The sequence below is a fragment of the Pavona decussata genome, unplaced genomic scaffold (assembly GCF_977016875.1).
Source record: "Pavona decussata unplaced genomic scaffold, jaPavDecu1.1 SCAFFOLD_134, whole genome shotgun sequence".
NCBI lineage: Eukaryota > Metazoa > Cnidaria > Anthozoa > Scleractinia > Agariciidae > Pavona > Pavona decussata.
In genome coordinates this window covers 507,501-527,141 of record NW_028145547.1, presented here as the reverse complement: position 1 = coordinate 527,141, position 19,641 = coordinate 507,501, and the positions used below count along the sequence as shown (strand labels likewise).

Below are 19,641 nucleotides of genomic sequence, written 5' to 3'. Positions count from 1 at the left end.
TTATACCAATGAAAACGTTCACCTATCAATGCAAGACAACCTAGTCAAAATTATATTTAAAACTCCTTCACTTGATTGATTACATTTTCTCATCATTGTGAAAGTTTATATGCTGGTCTATAGAAGAAATAAGAAACTTTTAAAACTACATGGATTGAGAGCCAAGGTTAAGCGAAATATAAAGCACAAAGTTATAGTAGTCTGCAGAATGTAAAAGTGAATTTCTTTCAAACACGGTGGACTATATCCCCTCCTCACATAAAGGAATTTATTATCAATGTGTGCGTGCGTGGCTTTTGTGTGAACATGGATTTATGTATAGTGAACGAAACTTGTGATTCTCCGTTTCTTCCTTTCTTTCTTTTCTGAAAAGAACTCTTAGTAATAATAATAATAATAATAATAATAATAATAATAATAATAATAATAATAATAATAATAATAATAACTTGAAATGGAATATGTTAATTAAGAATTGTTTCATGCTTAGCGTGCGCATATCGAGTTATGGATGCACGCGGGAAGTTTGGAGAGCACGAGAGAAGCGTAAGAGTGGCTCGAGGCGTAGCCGAGAGCTACTCTAGCTTCTTGAGTGCTCTCCAAACTTTCCAAGTGCATCCATAACTCGATATATGCACAGCTAAAAGTATGAACCAATTCTTTTATAACATAGTGAAAATAAAGTAAATGATTCCTGGAAAACAGGTTTTGTTCCCGATCAATTACAAAATTCTCTGTACAAAAAAAAAGGCGAAAATGGTTTCTCATATTGGTTTAATCTTAACGTTTCATTAGGCTTCAAGATCGATCTTATAAATATACATTTTTTATGGTGTTGTCTCCCTGTAAAAGGTTTTTAATAACACAGCGCGCGCGTGCTTCCCCCATCTGACTTGCACACGTCATCGGATGGACGCACGGCCGTGCGTATGTTGAGAAATGTACCATGATGACGCCAATAGGAATTAGATTAGGATGCACGCGCGCTATGTTATAATAAAGATTATTATAATCATAAAAGAGAATGACAATTTGACCGACTGAGATATTTACTATCGGCTAATTTCTCCAAGAACATTTTCAGCAAAGTTTCTGGCTGACGCGACGTTCACGCTGTAGCAGTATTTTTATCATGCTACGCCTTTTCATATTCGATTGCACCATATTAAAATGTATAAACATAGAGTCTTGTACAAAGCGGTGCAAGAGTTTGCTCGATTTGGAGCTCGGTATATTAAAGGAAGACGGAAGAGAAGTGTGCAAAAGGAAAAAAGTTTGGGGCTTTGAAACTGCTTCAGTCGCCTAGCAACACCAGCAAAAAAAACAGACAAACTAACAAAAGAAAACGAAAACAATTCCTTGCCAATTCACGCGTCACAAAACGCTTCTGTGTATAGAGCCGTCGTGTGACGCGTGACGACTTACACCCAGACATGTTCGAGGACCAAATGTTTGCGATCGCGTGACTTTACGTGCCGACACAATGGATCTGGATAATCAACATGTGAAACCTTTAGTCTTGTAAGGTAGCCATTCAAACGAAAGCAACATTGAGGAGCGCTTACTTTTGTTGTTGTTTATTATGCTGTACGACAATTCAAATGAAAGACGTTGGGTAACCCTTTGCTGTGATGCTGTTTACAAAGCTATTCAAGGTGGTTCAAATGTTTGAGTGCATGAAATCCTGTGGCGTGACAATTCAAATGAAAGTCGTTGAGCAGGGCCTTTATGTTACGATGTTCATTATGGCATACAAGGTCATTCTAACGTTTAAGTTTGCGGGGGAAAAAAACGAACCTTAACTTTGTCCAAACAAGTGAAACCTATTCAGCAGCAGAGCGCTCCAGTGGTACTGTTCGCTCTTGAGTTTTTCCTTGACTGAGCTTGAGTACCCTCAGTGGTAATAGGATTAGGAAGTCGATCCAATATGCAGGCACTTAGGTGGCCTTGGGCAACTGAGGCTGAAACATTCGAATATGTTTTGCTTCAATCTAACATACTTCTCTCCAACGCGGACACGCAGATCTTTACTTTAGTAGTGACAATACTGTACATCCAAGTCGTACAAGCGGCACAAACCACGGGCGTGCGCATGTGAGCTCAAGAGCATGGTGACGTTGTCAAGAGTCGAATTTCTCTCTACAAATGTTCTTGCCATGTTCATCGTACTCCGCTTTGGTCACGCACATCTTATTCAGAAACACGTCTGTCTTGGACAAGGCAACTCCGCCTTCCCAGGCGTGCGTTATGGGCCTTTAAATAAACACAATTTAATGGAATGTTGATCAATATTTGGCACGCAAATTACGAAAAAAGAAAGCCATTACTAATTTTGAGTGAATTTGTTGTAATTTCTGATGCTGTGTTTAGTGTTAAGCTTCTAAAATCGTTGCAAGTTACTGTGAATTTCGCTAGCAAGATAGACTGCGAGCAGTCAACCTTCTTATCCTAAGTTCTGTCACGCGCGCGCGATTTCTAGCGAGCGGTAAAGCCAATCCCTCCTTGTTCACTTTTCTAATTTGCATAATTTTACCGTCGCTTTCCGCGCGTGCTCTGAGGAAGAAAGTGCGACTGCTTGCAGTCTACTAGTAATACGAATACAACCAAGAGTTTCAAAGTTATACCGAGGTGTGCAATATCTATGCAACGCAAACAGAACTCTGTTGAATTATAAGTACATTATTTTAACTTGACAGAATGATGACCCACCTTGGGGGACAATGAAGGGAGACGTCCACATCACAAGGAGCGAGAGATCGAAGTTCAGAAAACCTAAACCATAAGGATAAAGTAAGGTTAGGTAAGGAAAACTAAACAGCTATCACGAAACCACAGAAAGGAGAATTTGCGACATCCTCGGAGCCAAATTATTGTCAGTGTCGTACCACAAACTTGTATATGAATACTATAAGAAAAACAAAACAGTTCTTAAAGCACAACCTTAGAAAAGCTGCGTAAATGACTAATTTGGATAAAAGCAAGAAATTAATATAAACATATTGTATTTCACTTCTTAATGCGAAGATATGTCAACATTTATTTATTTATTTATTTATTTATTTATTTATGTATTTATTTATTTATTTATTTATTTATTTATTTATTTATTTATTTATTTATTTGTTAAACAACAGCAAGCCAAAGGAAAGTTGTCAAATCAGATCTGTTTGGCATAATTTAGCCCTTTAGAAGGAATTAAATCTCTATAACGGATAGTTCCTTACACTCTTTCTTTCATTCCAGGGAAAAGAGCATTTCCTCCAGTTAACAATATGTTCATATAACAGTGGGGCTGCATTTCTGAAAGCAACAAAGAGAAACAAGTGTCAGATATGGCTAGCCCTTGCATTAGAGAGTTAGCGCTGATGTTTCCATCAAATCACATTAGACAGATTTAGAATTACGCCGGTTCAAGGCAAACGGCAAAAATGACACCGTGACCATGTTTATCCTTCATTTGCCGCTCGCTGTTTTCAGTTTCTCAGTAAAATCGAGTGGTTTTGCGTTAGCATCAAAGGCCAGAATTGTTCTGTACATTCACGTTTTTTTCATGGAGAAAACACAAACACGAATCTCACGTTTGCCGTTTGCCGTAAACGCGATTCTAAATCTCTCTGTTGTTTTGAATCCTTTGGAGAATAACATGAAATATAGTAGAATTTGATGTCAACACCAGTTACGACAGCAGCTAAAGCATTTCACAAAAAATGTACGATTTGCGAGGAAAGCAGAGAAGACAACAATAATACAAAAGCATTCGGGTGGGCAAAAGTTTACAACAACAAAAACTTCAACCATTAAAACAGATTACATTAATCGAAAAAAAAATGAGGACCCGCAGGTAGCTTTTGAGCTTTTCAGTGAACTATCAAGTGGTTTTAGCAAGCTTTAGCGTTGAGAGTTTAACAGCTTTTCTTGTATCAAGTGTAGAAACGCTTAATAGATGTACAGGCAAAAAAATAGATTCAGCGTTGTATAAAATAAACCTGGAGAATTATTGTATTTGAACGGCTTACAGTGTTGAGGTGTCATGATGAGGCGTTACGCAAAAGTGGATTTGTTTATTTCCTTCCTCTACTTTGGTAGAAAAACAATTAACCCTGCCATCTCGACTTGGCACAATAAAGATTCTCGCTTCAGCTGAAACTTTAAGACACCTACCGATCGGCAACTGATCTATTGCGTGAACGATTGCCTCTGGTATTCCCATTTCTTGGATTCCTAAAATGAACATGTAAGAATTGAAATTAGCAAACCTTGTTAACAAAAGTGACAGCAATAAGTCCGAAACTTGGACGAATAAAGACAAGTGACATTACAAACAATGGCAGGTAAAACGTTACTGTAAACGGTAAAACTTGATTATAAGCTTACCTATATCGGATGGATGAAACAGTAGCTCAGGAACAGCAAATCTCTCATTGTTCATCCTTAGTATCTAGGAAAGCACAATCATATTTAGGACCAAACAACATTGGAACTTACAAAAGCCCCCAATATACCCTGACATACTCCTTCACTTTGGCATCACAGTAGATATGTAACTAAGGCATCCAGTAAGTTGGACACCATGTTACTCAAGTTCTGTCCGATTGTGGTTATTACAGAAGTAAAGGAGGAGGAAGCTATGGAAGGTGGATAAACCAAGGCTGGGAAACAGAATTGGTGTAATGATGTTAGTGGAAGGAAATCTGATGGTGCCAAGAGAAATGACAGAGTCAAATGTGAGTATGACGGTCTCATGCCTTCATATAAACATACCTCTTCACAGCCCTCCCTTGCTTACTGCAGAAATGAGTGTTTGTCACTTATCCTGAGGGGAAAAGCTAGGAGGGGGAATTGCCCTGTCTCCCACCCTCCCTCCCCATTTTTTTTTCTGAAACTAACTCAATCCTGGAACCCCTTTTTGCTCCCTCTTCTCCTTCTATGAAGAACTGGATTTACTGCTGGTTTGTTAAAAATACTCATAGTTCATCATATAAGCCTACAGGGAACTTGCACTTTGAACATTAGGTAATCATTCAAACCTGCTCATTTTCTTTTTTCGATCCAAGCAACATTTCCGTTGTTGACTGCAAATAACAACAAAAGTTAATAACCACCTCAATACCAAAAAAGTTGTTCCTTCAACTTATTGCAGTATACTTTATTTTTAGTGATCAACAAACTTGCAAGTTGCAAACAAACAAGAATAGGATAATTTACCTTTCTTGCAATGGGTTTTCAGTTGAGTGTTGACAGTAATTTCGCATTTACTTTGGTTTTGCATTACTATGCTCTGTGATTGGTTAACAAAACTCGCGTCACTTTCTCAACCAATGGGAACCCAAACTAAAACCAATCGGGTTATCCTGTTTTTGCCGCACAGGTTTTCCTGCGCTTGGCACCAGTTACATGTATTTGCTTCGAGTTCTGATTGGCTTGTTGTGTTGTTTACATCTGTTGCGATTGGCCAGAGTAATTACTTTGGTTTTGGTTTTATTACCACTTTTTAGGAATGACCAGAAGATGACTTAATGACCTCCTTTTCAAAGATATGTATAATGGCTAATATCCCATGGAGCATTATCCGATGGTCCAGTTTTTAAAAAATATTTATTTTATTCACTGGATAGTGACTTATCTTCTGGATAATGCTATTCACTCTTTGAACAACCCACTATCTAGACCATCACTCCTCTGCTTCAAATAGAGTGTTTTGTTATAAATTCACCCACCACAATCTACAAATTTAAAAGTTATTCCATTGACCTTAACATAGCCTCTCTTTATATGTGTGTAGTCAGGTAACACGTAGTCTCGCACCACGGTATTCTTAGCACCTCTTAACCTACAGTGAAAGCAACAACTGTAATAATCAATATCTTTGTTTTTTACAAAATCTATTTCACACTGTTTTCTCCCTCTGTTTGACATATTTTTCATACTTTGTGATGATGGCGGTTCCTATTTTTAACAGCTAAGTCTGCTGCCCCTTAAAACTTTCCTAGCAGGAGACATGGCAAACTGAATAGTGCTTTAATGTTTATTTACTACTGACACCCAGGCTCCATACATGTATATTTTACCACCTTTGGATATAATACCAACCCTAGAAGTAAGTGTGTCACACAAGAACCTACACGTAGTAATTTAACTGATCTACAGCTCTCCCTATAGTTTTGTGATTGGGGCATTCTATCGATGGGCAGACAGGTTTGCAGGAGTGTGATGTGTACATAAATATGTCTACTGGAAGAAATCTCTCCTTCTGTAATCCAAGGGTCAAGGAGGCTGCCTGTTCTGGTTTGGTGCAAACCCTGTTGGAGTGCATGTATGCAAGCGTTATTTGGGAACTGCACACTGATAACCTCTGTCAAGAACGGGGGAAAGAGCAGCGGCGTGCGGTTCGCTTCATGACCCGTACGAAAATTTACAGCCTGACACGGCAAGAATCCGGCCTGATTCTGACCATAAAGTCATTTTTGCGGCGTAAATTGAACGAGACAAAGCGAGACACCAGATTTGTCTCGCTACAGCAGTAGAACGAGACATTTGTCTTGCTATGTTCAGAGCGATAATATGGCCAGAAATTAGCGTGATCGAGCGAGACTGGTTTTACGCGGGTTTACGCGGGGTACGCGGATGAACGTGACATTTGCTAGGCTGTGTTATGGCCGAGAATGGAACGATACATCAACGTGATAGTTAAAAAAATATTTACCTCGTCTGGGTTTGTAGACCATGAATTTTGCAATGCACGAATATGGGCGATAATATGGCTGGCTCTGAGCGTCTTCCAAACATGACGAGAAACCAACGTTCGTGAAGATGATCGATTCGCATGTTTCGAGGATCTTTACGAGTATTGATACGGTTATAAATTGTTTTGGGCGAAATACTTGACTCCAAGTGCAATTATAACCTACACGAAATAAAATACAGTACAATAAAAAATCGTGGGAGAGTCACGGACTGCTGGAATAACAAACAATCCAAGCAAAGAGATAGTTGATACCTATCGCATGATCAAGAACTCGACTTTCCTGATTGGCTGTTGTTTTGAAATCTTATCCCGTTTTACGTTAGCGCCGGGCAGTTCAAGTTAAAAGCTCTGCATTCAGACGTTTGACCGTTTAGCTCCATTTTCTTCAAAATAATCTTTTTCACTGTGTTAGTTTCCGAAGATATGGATGGAATTTTGGGATTTTGTATGCTTGCATATACTTTCACAGCGATAAAAAAGGTCAGTGTACCAAATTCTCGTTGTATCCTGGCCGGTGGATGAATTCAAAGAGCTTGGTGAAACTGGCGCATTCAAGAGAAGCAAACGGCTTTCCTCGAGATTCATTTATTCTCCATGTGCGTCCCAAACGTAAGTATAATGATAAAATGAATGATATACTTTACCTGAATTCCCACTGGATGGAAAACGACCGATTCACGGCTATAAAAATGTACGTGCCAGTGCGTGTTGGGTTGTTCCGATGATAATGCTGTTTTCAGCGCGCGTATTTTATAACGGTTAAACTTGTTTTAGTTAGTGCGTGCTCAAATTAATCGGCCCTCAGTGAAGCTCAAACGGTGTTGATAAAAAGCTGACTAACACTATAGCAGCTCTAAATTATTTCTTCGTTTTCTACGTTGTTTTTCAGAATGCGTGATGTGTTTCTGCAAACCAAAAGGACCGCCCCGTAACCAAAACAAATCAATTAAATCTTTTGGAATCAAGTTAGCTGTTCAAAACGAAAGCTTCTGGTGCAGCAAGGGAAACAGCAGGAAATAAACGGCACACCTTGAGCGACTCTTCTTTTCTTTTATTATATAAATATTTTGGAGGTAACAGTAAAAGGTTTATGGTTAATACCTAGCAAAATGCCGCCCGCTACTTGTATACAAGGCGTTTCGCGGTTTAGGTATGTACTCGACAGATCGGAATGAGCTAGAATGAGGTATTGTAAAATTATACTCGGTTTTTCTGTCATAATTTTAAAGTCACAATGGCACCAAGTAGGCTAAATTAGTTTTGTTTTTGAATAGCCTTTCGAATAGCCGTGTATTCGTTTCAATTTCCAGTTGCATCGAAGAGTCGCAAACAGAAAACATCACGGGTAGAGTACACCGCCTAGATCAAAAGATAAACAATATTTTAAAGTCACATATGTCAGTTCACTTCGTAGTAAACATCCCACTAATTCTGATGTTTCAGTTACCTTAGGAAGTACTATTAAATGCAGAAACGTTTAATTTTGTTAAAATATATTGTAGCCATAATTTGTAGTCATTGCGTAGATTTATAATAAATGAGTTTTTGACGCGGAGTACGACAGGTAGTTAATGTGTACGTGCTATTTTTATTATGTGGTGTTGCCTTACCTACATTATAATTTAGGCCATAATACAGCCCGACTCTAGCGAGACAAATTCAAGCCATAATTGCAGCAAACATCAGCAATACAAATGTCTCGCTCCATTCCCGTTCATTTATCGTTCAAAATGTCACGCTCTTGCAAGCCTGATTAGTGTTTGGCTATGTCTCGCTCATTTGTCTCGGTGGATTCTCGCTCACGTATCGTTCAAAATGTCACGCTCTTGCAAGCCTGATTAGTGTTTGGCTATGTCTCGCTCATTTCTCAGGCCGGAATCTCGCTCGTGTCTCGCTCAGAATTTTCGTACGGGGAAGTCTGTCTATTACAACTTTGTACCAGGCACTATCATGAACTATCTAGCAGAAATTGGATGGAAATTGCTGAAGCAAAGAAGATAAGAGAGCACCATCATACTTTTCAACCAAGCACTCAACTCAGACTCTACCTTACTGCGGGATGACCCAAGTTCACCTCTAGGTACTACTCATCAAATGCGCTCTAGACACATCATTCCACCATACGCTCACACTATTGTCTACAAATTCAGCCCCATACCGAGAGCTGTGACAGCCTCCCACAGTCAATCATTGACATAAGCTGTAGCTTAAATGCCTTTGAGACGGAGATAAGGAAATTGTAATTTATGAGGACCGATCCGCTGTGTAAATGATATTGGCAATAGCCAAGGTTCATTTAATAAATAATTGGTAGCTGCACAGTAAAATTGCCTCCCTGCAGTTTAACTAAGAGAGAGTGGTACAAGAAAAATTAGGCGGGGATCTTGTTACGAACTCAGACTTTCCTATAATCCCATTCTTGTGACAATCTGAACACAGTTTCCTTACTAAACATATAGAACATTTTAATATAGTTGGACCTACTTAGAAGCATTCATGTCCCTGTAGAAGTCATCTGTTACATAACAAGTGTCCTCTTTGACCTGTTAAAACAATTACAGCAACTGAATGACTCTGTAAAAATTGGGTGTACTCCACAAAACAGTACTGAGGTTGATTGAGAGAGGAAAAACATGTTTCTAACAATCACCCAGGCTCCTTATCTGATTCATCACATAAGTTTCATCTAAGACGTGTAACTGCCTGCAAGTTGACAAAGCAAAATGCATTATAGCAGATTTTATAAGTGCTGCATTTGCTAGCTAAAAGTATTAAGCTATAGTTTGCAGTAAGCTACAATCTTAGAAAACTCTGCACTAAGAAATGTTTGTCAACCAAAAAATTCCACCACTACAGTGATACATCTGTCGATTCAACAACTAACCCCCCACCCCCCACCCCCCTTCCCCTTATCAGTGTTGGTCAGATGATTACCCAGCCTTTTCTTCAGTGGCAACTTTCAAACCAACACTATCTGTGGGGAAAGTGAGGGGGGGGGGGGGGAGGGGGGTTCAAGGATTACTGCTCTTCAGACAGTGTTTTCCTCAAGGGAGACTGAAATTTATGTGTGCAATGTGCATTTTTCTCAATAAGCTTTGTCCAAGATTGTAGAGTAAAAATATGGGCAAATTTGAAAAGGTTCTTGTCTCATATGTTGAGGAAGGTAAGGTTTAATACAGCATTTCTTTACAGTGTACCTGTAGGATATGATTTCCTTTAGATGATTTGTTAACAATTTACCACCAACATTAATCCTGTAGAAATAAAGAAGAAAAGAAGAGTCACAACTGCAACAGCGTTCACCCAATCATGGTAAAGGGACTTAAAGGACAGTGTCCTACAAAATAATAATATCAAAATTTTTCTGATTATAATTTATTATTCCAATGTAACTTGTGGAAAGCTGCCCATGGATACTATTAAAAAAGCCATGGGATTGGAGAGACGTTTGTATGATGTTATTGATAATCATGTGCAAATGCCACATAATTTATCTTGGGAATCCGTACATAATTAAATTTCAATTCATTTATGTCATAAATAATTAAATTTCTTTTCAATATTTTATTATCATCATATAGAACAAACACAAAATGGAAAATATATACAATTAGAAAACAAATGCAAAAATTGCAAATAAATATATGAGTTGGCAAGAAAGCCTGTCTGATGGTAACTATACGGCAGATCAAGCAACAAAGCCAAAGTTCTACCTCACCTTTTTACACCCTTCTTTAACACTTTGCCATTGAAAACTGGTACAATATGTGTGAAGGAATATCCGGAGTCAAAACCAGACACAAGAGTATACCTGCCAACTTTTTCTAAGTCAAACGCGTGAGATTTTTGTCTCTTCATGACCGGGATTTCCGAAAACGTCCGAGCCACTTCCGAATATTTCTGACGATTTTCCGAAGACTTCCGAACGTTGCCGAGAATGTCCGAAGATATTCCGACGGCCTTTGAACACTTACGATTTGAACGGATTGTAGACATTTGAAAGCTTCTGAGATTGTTATAAAGAGCAAAGAAAAAATACATAACAAATCTGAAATGAAATGTCCGGATTTGTGAGTCAGGCGTGAGAAATTGTCCTTGATGCGTGAGATCGCTGTCTTTCGTCCGCAAGCGTGAGACTCACGCATAATGCGTGAGAGTTGGCAGGTATACAAGAGGTGTTTTTCTGATTCATCATTGTGGCTTTTGTAGGCACTCAGTTGGGCAGCTAGGATTACAACAACAGCCATTAGTGTTGATAAATAGTTGTTATACAGACTGACCAAGGCCGGTGAATAACATTGAATATCAAGAAAGCAAGGCCCAGGTCTTGCAACAAATCAGGCAATCATGCACAAGCTGCCAGAACCAATCAGACTGCACGATTTACAAAATTCCACCTGCTCATGCACTGAGAAAAAAATCAAACAGTTACTATTTCACAAAACAGAGAATAACATTCAACACACAACAGTGTACATGTACTGGTAGATGGATGCCTGTAAATTTCCATTCTACCACTGTGACAGCGAAAAGTTCATAACAACCCCAGTGTAAAAGCTGTAATTGTACAAAGGGATTTACCTGTTGAACGGCACAGAGCTTTAAAATTGTATTCCTCAAACAAAATTTCATCCATAGCATCCTTAGAAAAAAAAAGACAATATATCATAATTATTTTACTGATACATTAATTTTATCATTCTGCAATTTTTCCACAGACCTTTATTTCATTGAATTTACAAAATTATTATTGTTGGGGGATGAGACTTACTTTAACGTAAAAATAAAACACCCTCCAAAACAATTAATCATTTAATGTGAAAGATAAAATGTTGTATACAATTCAAGTAAATGAGGCCAGAAGCAGGCAAAACAATCTACTTTTGAGACCTTGACAGCTAGGAGGCAGATGCTTTAAATGCCAGTACATCCCCGAAAATTTGCTTATCTAACAACGATATTTCCAAGCGATTTCATTTGAACCGAAATTAAATTTAGCTAATTGAAAATTCTTAATCCTAAAGTTTCTCTTGGCATTGAAGTTGGATGATACGCTCAATTTGCAAATTTGCACACACATGTCGTGATTGGTTTTACATTGGTTGGTATTGAAGCTCTCAGTACCATACTTGTAGAATTCCTGAAAATCAAGGAAAATTGATTTGTTGAAATTTTCATTGCATATACCTTGGTTGTCTGTAGTTTCCTTCTCAGACGACTAGCCCTTACATTTTACTGAAAACTTGGTTGCCCGATAAACACTTTAGTCGTCTCGAGGGTAGTCGTCTTGAGGTGGTGTCCATGCCCAGGCACAGTGCTGAGATTTTTGCTTGGGCATGTTCAGACTGGTGCCTGTGGCTGAGAATCGGACCTGGCCACCTAGTCTGAATGAGGTTTAAGCTTTCCAAGGCTGTTAGCTAATGAAGCCCAGTAGCTTGGGACACCCAAGGTACTGCTCTGGGTACCCAAAACTTTTCAAATGCTGTATTAAAATATTTCACAGGTTGAGTTCCTAATGGCTCAGCCTTTGATTTGTCTACTCCTTGAAATTTTTCTTATGCAGCAATCTTGCTCTTGATTTCAATATAATCTAAAATACCTAGCTACTAGATTACTTAATTCAAACATAAAGCTGAAACTTATCAACTGTGTAATAAAATCAAACATATTTTGATGGAGCTAAAGTTGAAGTGGGGCTCAGTCACAAGAATGGTTGTTTCAGGAAATCAACCTTGAAAGTAAAATAAAAGATAATTATGTACAACCTTGAAGCAAAAGCTAATAGTACAGTACATCCAGGCAAATGTAAGTTGGCAGTCTCAACTCGATCCTCACAAGTACTGAGTACTGAGAGTCGAGTTGAGAATTGAGTCTTGAATAGTTCAAAACCAAAGAGCTTCTTTTGTATGAAAATGCCAGCCACTCCAAAAGCAAAGACATTTTCAAGACCAGCAGACTGGAATGAAACAATTTTTTGTCTGCAAAATTGAAAACCTTTTTTAATACCCTACGAACCTTAGAAATTAAACCTTTACATGAACTAATTTCAGGGTAGCACTAATCTGCGGAACTGCAGACCGCAGAACCTGCGGAACCCGCGAAACCTGCGGAACCTAGAGAAATAACTAGTTTTTTTGCAACTTACATACCAGGTATAAGGTTACAGCTGATTTCATTGCTGTGTATAGACCCGGATTTTTTTTTTTTTTTTTACATGATTCGACCAAGAGAAAATGAGATTTTCTCCTGATACGGTACGACAGTATGATTCGACGGTCATGATTCGACCGAGAGGTTACCAAGCTCATCGATGAACTCGCAAAATCATGAAGGTTCTGCACGAAGACTTGAGGTGGCGGGTGATTTATCACTAATAACTTGTACGGGAGCTCGATAAAGGAAACAGCCAATGTTTATTTTACGAGTACCGCATTTGCTTTAAAAATCCGTAGATTGTAACAGCAACGTGGCGAGGTGCTCGCCTATACTCCACTAGCTATTCATTCTGTGGATCTAACGTCTCATTTTTGTCCTCGTTGCCAATGAACTTATCATCGAGAGGATTAGTGACAGTGCTGAAGTGAAAATCATGAGGTCGTCAAACTGTCTGCGATACGTTATTGCCCGACTCCCATATGGTAATATGAAAAAAAAGGCCCCAATAATACCCAGGGGAGTTGGTATGGGCACTACTGGAATTGACTGATGCATTAGTATGACAGTGTCCTGGGGAAAATGAATGTATGGGTCTGTGTGAAAATCTTAATTAGTTAGTTAATTAATTAATTAATGGACATTTCTAATTAATCAATTAATTAATTATATTCAAGATGCACGCCCCCAAACTCTTTGTTATATATAAAGCAAAAATAAAAACAATTACAAGTTGAAAAATGTCAGACTTCATTTGAATTCTGTCAAAAGTACATTAAATACACGTGTATTTCAAAAGTTTATAATGTTCTGAGCTATCTTTTTACCTTTGTAACTTCTTTGCCAAACATGTAGTATCATATCTGTTTCTCTACATCCCAGTTGACTAAGAAGCCCTTTTGAAAAGGCATTACATAAAACAGGCCCGAATAGTCTTTGCACTCCTCAAGTTGATCACCAATAAACAGCTTTCGACGCTCACTCTTCGCCTTGAAAATAGAGTTGGGGACAAGCCTAATAGGAAAAAATACAATAAATTGCTTGATGAGCGAAACAAAAGAAAAAATTTCCGCACAGCCCCATACATGCTGATGCATGCTGATGTATTAATTATGTATGCGCTTCATTGTTTTAAAAGACAATAACCTATTCCCATGTGTTTTGCATATATACATTGCAAATAATACTTACTGCGTCAATAAAAGAGGGTTCCTTCGTGTCATGACTTTTTTTCCTCTTCTCTCTCCATTTTCCCAATCCCATTTTCTTTATTTCTCTACCCCAGCCCCCTAACGCTTTTCTTTTTCTTTCTTTCTTTTTTTTTTTCGGTCTACCTACCATACTGTGCCTTGAACTGAAGCCTTACTGTTAGCGTTGGATTCCCTGTCCATCTGCTTTACCACTAGACTACGCGGAATTTGTTGGAAATTACCCCTCAACAAATATATTTTATTTTTTGTACGCCTCTACATAACAATACAGAGGTAATTTTTTCCTGTGCGTTGCACTTGCCTTGTAATTTTCATGGGAAAATGCGTCATTTTCGCCCCTTGATTGGCCAGTCTCGGTTTGTGTATTTCTTCTAGTCATAGCCCCATGCAACCATGTTATAGTGAGTTATAGAGCATTAATGAGTCTTGGCCGACTTCAAATCGTGCACAGTTGTTGCTTGTGCTCCGAATCGTCGTCTTATTATTTTTGCATCCTTTGCTGTTTCGTCCATCGCTTCCCCTACGTCAATGCCATGCTACTACGTCTGTAATTTGACTGACCTTCGCCCATCGTTCCAAGCCTTTAATCACCTTTTAAAGTCGCCCAATATCTTTGCGGATTACGAATGGTGAACAGAATAGTACATGTACAAGGAACACAATCTAAACGTGCCGTCCGTGAAATGTCCGCCAGTTGGGAGCAAGAATGCCCTAAAGACGAGCAATATTGGCATATATTGTAAGATGCCAGCCTTTACGAAGTTCACCAGGACTGACAAAGAATTGTAGCGCTCTACGCGCTCGGAGGAAGACGAAATATCAGATACCATAACACATGAAGCCCGCACGTCTATTTTAACGAGAACCTCTGGCTTTATTCTAGGAACGACAGCAGCAAAAATAGAACGTAAAACAAAAAGAAAGGTAAAGAAATACTTTATTTTTGATAGTTTACGACAGTCGCGATTAAAAACCACTGGTTAATCTGCCTTATTTTTCACGGCCATGCGAAAACATGTCACTCAATTCTAGACATTTTTAAAACGAGGACAATTAAAATGCGTCAAAATTGCTAACATCGTCAAATTTTGTTTAGATTTTCCGTATTTTTTCCCTAAAATTCGAAGATTTCGGCAAAGTCCAGACTTAGCAGTAGCTATTCGTACGGCACCCGTATACAGCGACTCGTATTTGCTATTCGCACGGGAGTCCGAAGATTTCATAGGATTTCTCTGTAATTCCTGATTCTCGCTTATCCAAATTGTTATATTTACCTTTAGAAGGATTAAGCGAATCCAGTGAGTGCCCTTTCTTTGAGCCAGATAAGTTTGCTTACTCTCTGCTCACTAAGCGAACGAGCCACTCGCGACACTTCAAACTTTTTCCGAGCTACATAAACTCGCACATGTCACGCAACCTCTTCTTCACAGATCAACTGGCTACAATTAGTACACTGAAGGTTAAAAATGAGCGAAAAGAATTTCTTATACCTTATAAATAGTTATAATACACTGGCTTGGATCGGGGGGTAAGTGACAACTTGGTAATTCAATGAATTTGAACGGCACGTTGGTAATCCCATACGAATTATTCGCATTTTTGCTATTCATACGGGAATTCTTCTTCCTTCTATAGTAGGCGCAGTTTCAGTCATTGTAGTGAAAATTTATACCTGTGTCAGAAGGAGAGGTGTGTTCCGTTATCTTCAACATAATTTCTGTACCGAAATGCGAGTTTCCAATAGGTAAATTCTTCCAATACGTGTAACTCCCATTTCGCGGCTTAATCTGTCCGTACGAATAGCATCACGCAGGTGGGGAATACGGGAGTCTACGGAACTGCTTAAGTTCAGTATACCACCGGTCAGGATCAGTTATCTGAATTTCTCAGCGTTAGATTCTTCCTTTCGTAGAAAGTCAGACAGCTCGCGTTTAGTTTGTTCAAGGATGGATGCTTCGAACTTAAATTTTCTCCTTCCCAATAAGGTGACGAATGAATCTTGACAGAAACTGTTCCACGAAAGTACGGCTGGACAAGTATTGTCTAAGGAAAGTGTTCAACTATAACATTCAAAACCAGGTTAGCGATTCTTAAATTTAATGATAACTTTTACTGATACTCATAGGAATCCCAAATGAATAGAAAATACCAGTCGCTGTACGGTCTCTTCTAATCGCGTGACGTGTGCGTGAACAGTAGCGCAAAACAATTTAAGTGTTGTGAGTGGGTCGTTCGCCTAGTAAGCAGAGAGTACGCAAACTTATCTGGCTCAAAGAAAGGGCACTCACTGGATTCGCTTATTCGTTCTAAAGGTAAATATAATAATTTGGATAAGCGAGAATCAGGAATTACAGAGAAATCCTATGAAATCTTCGGACTCCCGTACGAATAGCAAATACAAGTCGCCGTACGGGTGCCGTACGAATAGCCACTGCGTTAATTGATAGAAAATATAAAACTAAGAAGAACAAAGCGAAGTAATCCCAACGGCACTATTGTTATCCCTATTGTTTCCTTTGAACAAAGACCCCGTTGAAAGCGTTAAAATACATCGCAGTCATAATCGAGTCATAAACCGCGCAAAGGCACAGATGAGACTCGCAGATCACCGTCAGTGTGGAGGCACCGCGTCCTTAAACTTTACGGTGCCCACTAATACAAAAGTATTTTTGCGCGGTTTTTAAATATGCAGAAAATGCAGATACTAGCAAGAGAGTCTGAAATCTAAAAAGGAAATTCGGGGATGACCATGCATTTTTGTGAGGTTTAAATTAAGCAAATTCTAAAAAGCGTCAAAATATATAACAACGTATGGCAATTTTTGTTTTTTCAAATTGAAGCTTCATTTTCTCCGAAAAATGCGTGGTTCCCCCCAATTTTCGTTTTGGATTCTAATAACCCTTGCTAAAATCTTCTTTTCCCGCATAGCCATAAACCGCTCAAAAATACCTTTGAATTGGCAGGCGCCGTCCTGAAGTAATCAGGGTTTCTCGCGTCGTCTCGAGATACGCAGACCATATGCGCAGCAGCAGTAGAATTCACAACCGTCCTTAACTTCTAAGCTTTCCAAATGGTCTTTTAGTTTCACGTTGACTTTTTGATGAAAAGGAACATAACGCTAGCTTACGAAGTCGGTGAATTTCTTATCATCGCACTGCAGTTCAATTTCGTGGGAAGTCCATATGATATTTTAGTACATAAATAAAGAATATTAAAGAATATTGTGGCCAACGATATCTTCTACCGAGCGTTTCTATGAGAAAAGTTGTCCCGAGCTAACCCTACTTAATTATTCATTATTCATAGGTTCAATTTCCCTCTTTCCTGTGGCTCCTGCGAGACCCTTGCTATCATTTCTATGTACGAGCATACCCGAGCCGTGTCGACTGATTCCGACGATACGCAAAATTTTCACGAAAAGACTTCGATATACATTCTTTCTTAGACGAATTAGAAGGAACACATTTCGTCTAAATTCCTCCGCATTTTGATAGCTTGCTGTTTCCACTCATCCTGTCCCTCTTAGCCGGCGGGGCCTTTGCACGAGTGAAAGGAGGCTCTAGGGAAACAGGATTTGATTGGCTAGTTCCTACTGAATAGAAATCTAAAACGGAAGTGAAAATGATAGCAGCAGAGCGTGAGATGGGCGACTGGCGGCCTGACATCCGATTATATAACGAAATTTTTTAAGAAATACTCGCTTCGATTTCCGGGCTCCGCCATGTTGGAAAAGACGTTCGTCACGCGACTCTCATGACATTTCCTAATTGGTTGAGGAGCGCGAGCCCCGACAAATTGTCTTTGTCCACCGCACACTAACCGTCAAGGCCCGACAAGACGTTTTGCAGCACTGTCAGACATCGCCCGACAAGCCCCGACGCAGACTTGTCTGAATTCACCGCACACTAGCCGACAAGTGAAGATTTTTCGTCGGCCGACAAAAAAATCGGCTAGTGTGCGGCGGGCTTTACTCGATTACTTGATCAGGACTAGTTGATGAATCGCCCTGCTTTGATCAAGCTTCAACTTTGTAAAAAAAAAAAAGGGCAAAAACAAAACTTTGACGGGCAACAAAAGTGTTTAATGCATTAAAAACGGCATTTTTAACTTCCCGGCGGGTCTGAACAAAAGCTAAATCGGTTGATCACCGCTCAGTCTCTTCGCCTCCGTTTGTTTCGAGGATTAACATTCCTTTCCCACACCTACCCCTCACAGTTAATCTGTCTCTGTGAGAAACATCGTGCTAAAAAAGTACACTTGGCAAGTTGAGTTTAATTTTAATTTTATTTCTCTTTTACAAGTGTACGTTTATTTGGTACTAAATACCTACCGGACATCGTCACAATTATATGGGCATTCTTTGATTTTAAATGCAGTCTGATAGCTCCCCGAGGGTGCTACGTCATCATTACCCGGTTATTCCGTGCGCGACCTGTTTAGGCAACATCGAAGTTGGTGTCTGGTATACGAACTGTATATTTTAACTGTAAATACACAACTTTTAACACTAATTACTATTACAAGGGGACTCCAAGGATGCCTCCTCGGCAGTTTGGCCTCCAAAACTCTACGGGGGCAATGAAATTAGTATATTCCTAGTATGCTCTAGCGTTCTCTGTCAAATGCAAGTTTATCAACGTCAATTGAGTTGTTGAAAACGTTTGGCACAGATGAAAGAATGGTTCTTACTTTTAAGATACTAAAACTAGTAGTCCTAAATACTAAAATCAATGCTTAACAAATTCGACTGCAAATTTGTTTATTTCTTTTATTGAGGAGGTTAGCTCTCATTTATCATCAAAATTAAATTTGGGTAACTCAACTTAGTTTTAATTGAGAGCTTATTTTTATTTAACGATATTTCACTCCATTGTGGTCTTGAAAATAAGCCATCAGAAAAATTGTGTACATGTCAACATACCGTTTGGCCCAAAAGTTTGCAAGATTGACTTTTTATACCTTGCGATGACTAAGGTTCATTTTCAAAAACACTTGCGCTGAGGAGCACTTTGCGGAGCTTGTTTTTGCCATTTTTAAAATTAATAGCAAAGTTCTCAAAAACTAGAATCCGCAACAACAACGAAAAATATCTCAAGCATTAACATCGTATTCATCCTAATTAATCTTGGTACAATGTTCAATTGGTATACATGGCAGCTACTTTATCCACAGATTGAGAGAATAACCTGATGGAGAGGTACAATGATCACCAAAGTCCCCATCGCCGCCGCTGCATTCCACGTTACCGTAACCGAACCGAGCCTGATCAGCCTCTGTGATACCAATCCCATGATCCGCCCTGTTGCAGCTATCACCTCCACCGCCAATCATCATCACAGCTCCGTCACCGTTACTCCAGTCACACCAGAATGAAAGCGAATTACTGTTTTGAAGATTGCTGCTGCAGGACGCTTGGCTGAAACCCGCTGTAGATGAATAACGTCCCCCAAAGTATACATAACAGTATCCACGGCAGTCGTCGTTGTCCCAGACTCTGCCATTTCTAAAGTTCCCGAGGCTGGTAATAAAGCT

The 19,641-nt window shown here is 39.1% G+C and overlaps 2 protein-coding genes and 1 long non-coding RNA gene across 3 annotated transcripts in view; 1 reads left to right on the top strand and 2 right to left on the bottom strand.

Annotated features, from left to right (window-relative positions):
• Positions 1-1,394: 1,394 nt before the first annotated feature.
• Positions 1,395-10,603, bottom strand: LOC146467577 (actin-related protein 6-like). Its single transcript, XM_085125634.1, has 11 exons — positions 10,464-10,603; positions 9,943-9,999; positions 9,402-9,448; positions 9,230-9,281; positions 5,752-5,830; positions 5,028-5,072; positions 4,375-4,438; positions 4,162-4,221; positions 3,225-3,300; positions 2,710-2,772; positions 1,395-2,253 (listed from the first exon to the last, which is right to left on the bottom strand). The coding sequence occupies exons 1-11, from the start codon at positions 10,601-10,603 to the stop codon at positions 2,121-2,123; spliced, it is 816 nt and encodes a 271-aa protein (XP_084981760.1). The 3' UTR covers positions 1,395-2,120.
• On the top strand, positions 6,405-8,298 carry LOC146467578 (uncharacterized). Its single transcript, XR_014867670.1, has 2 exons — positions 6,405-7,354; positions 7,635-8,298. It is a non-coding gene; the product is annotated as an uncharacterized LOC146467578 (long non-coding RNA).
• Positions 10,604-19,093: 8,490 nt separating the features above from the next.
• LOC146467576 (uncharacterized) overlaps positions 19,094-19,641 on the bottom strand; it is a 17,977-nt gene continuing 17,429 nt past the window's right edge. Inside the window, exon 10 of the mRNA XM_085125494.1 lies at positions 19,094-19,641. This exon is cut by the window's right edge and continues 276 nt beyond it. Within this exon, the coding sequence (XP_084981620.1) occupies positions 19,267-19,641 (375 nt within the window). The 3' untranslated portion in view covers positions 19,094-19,266.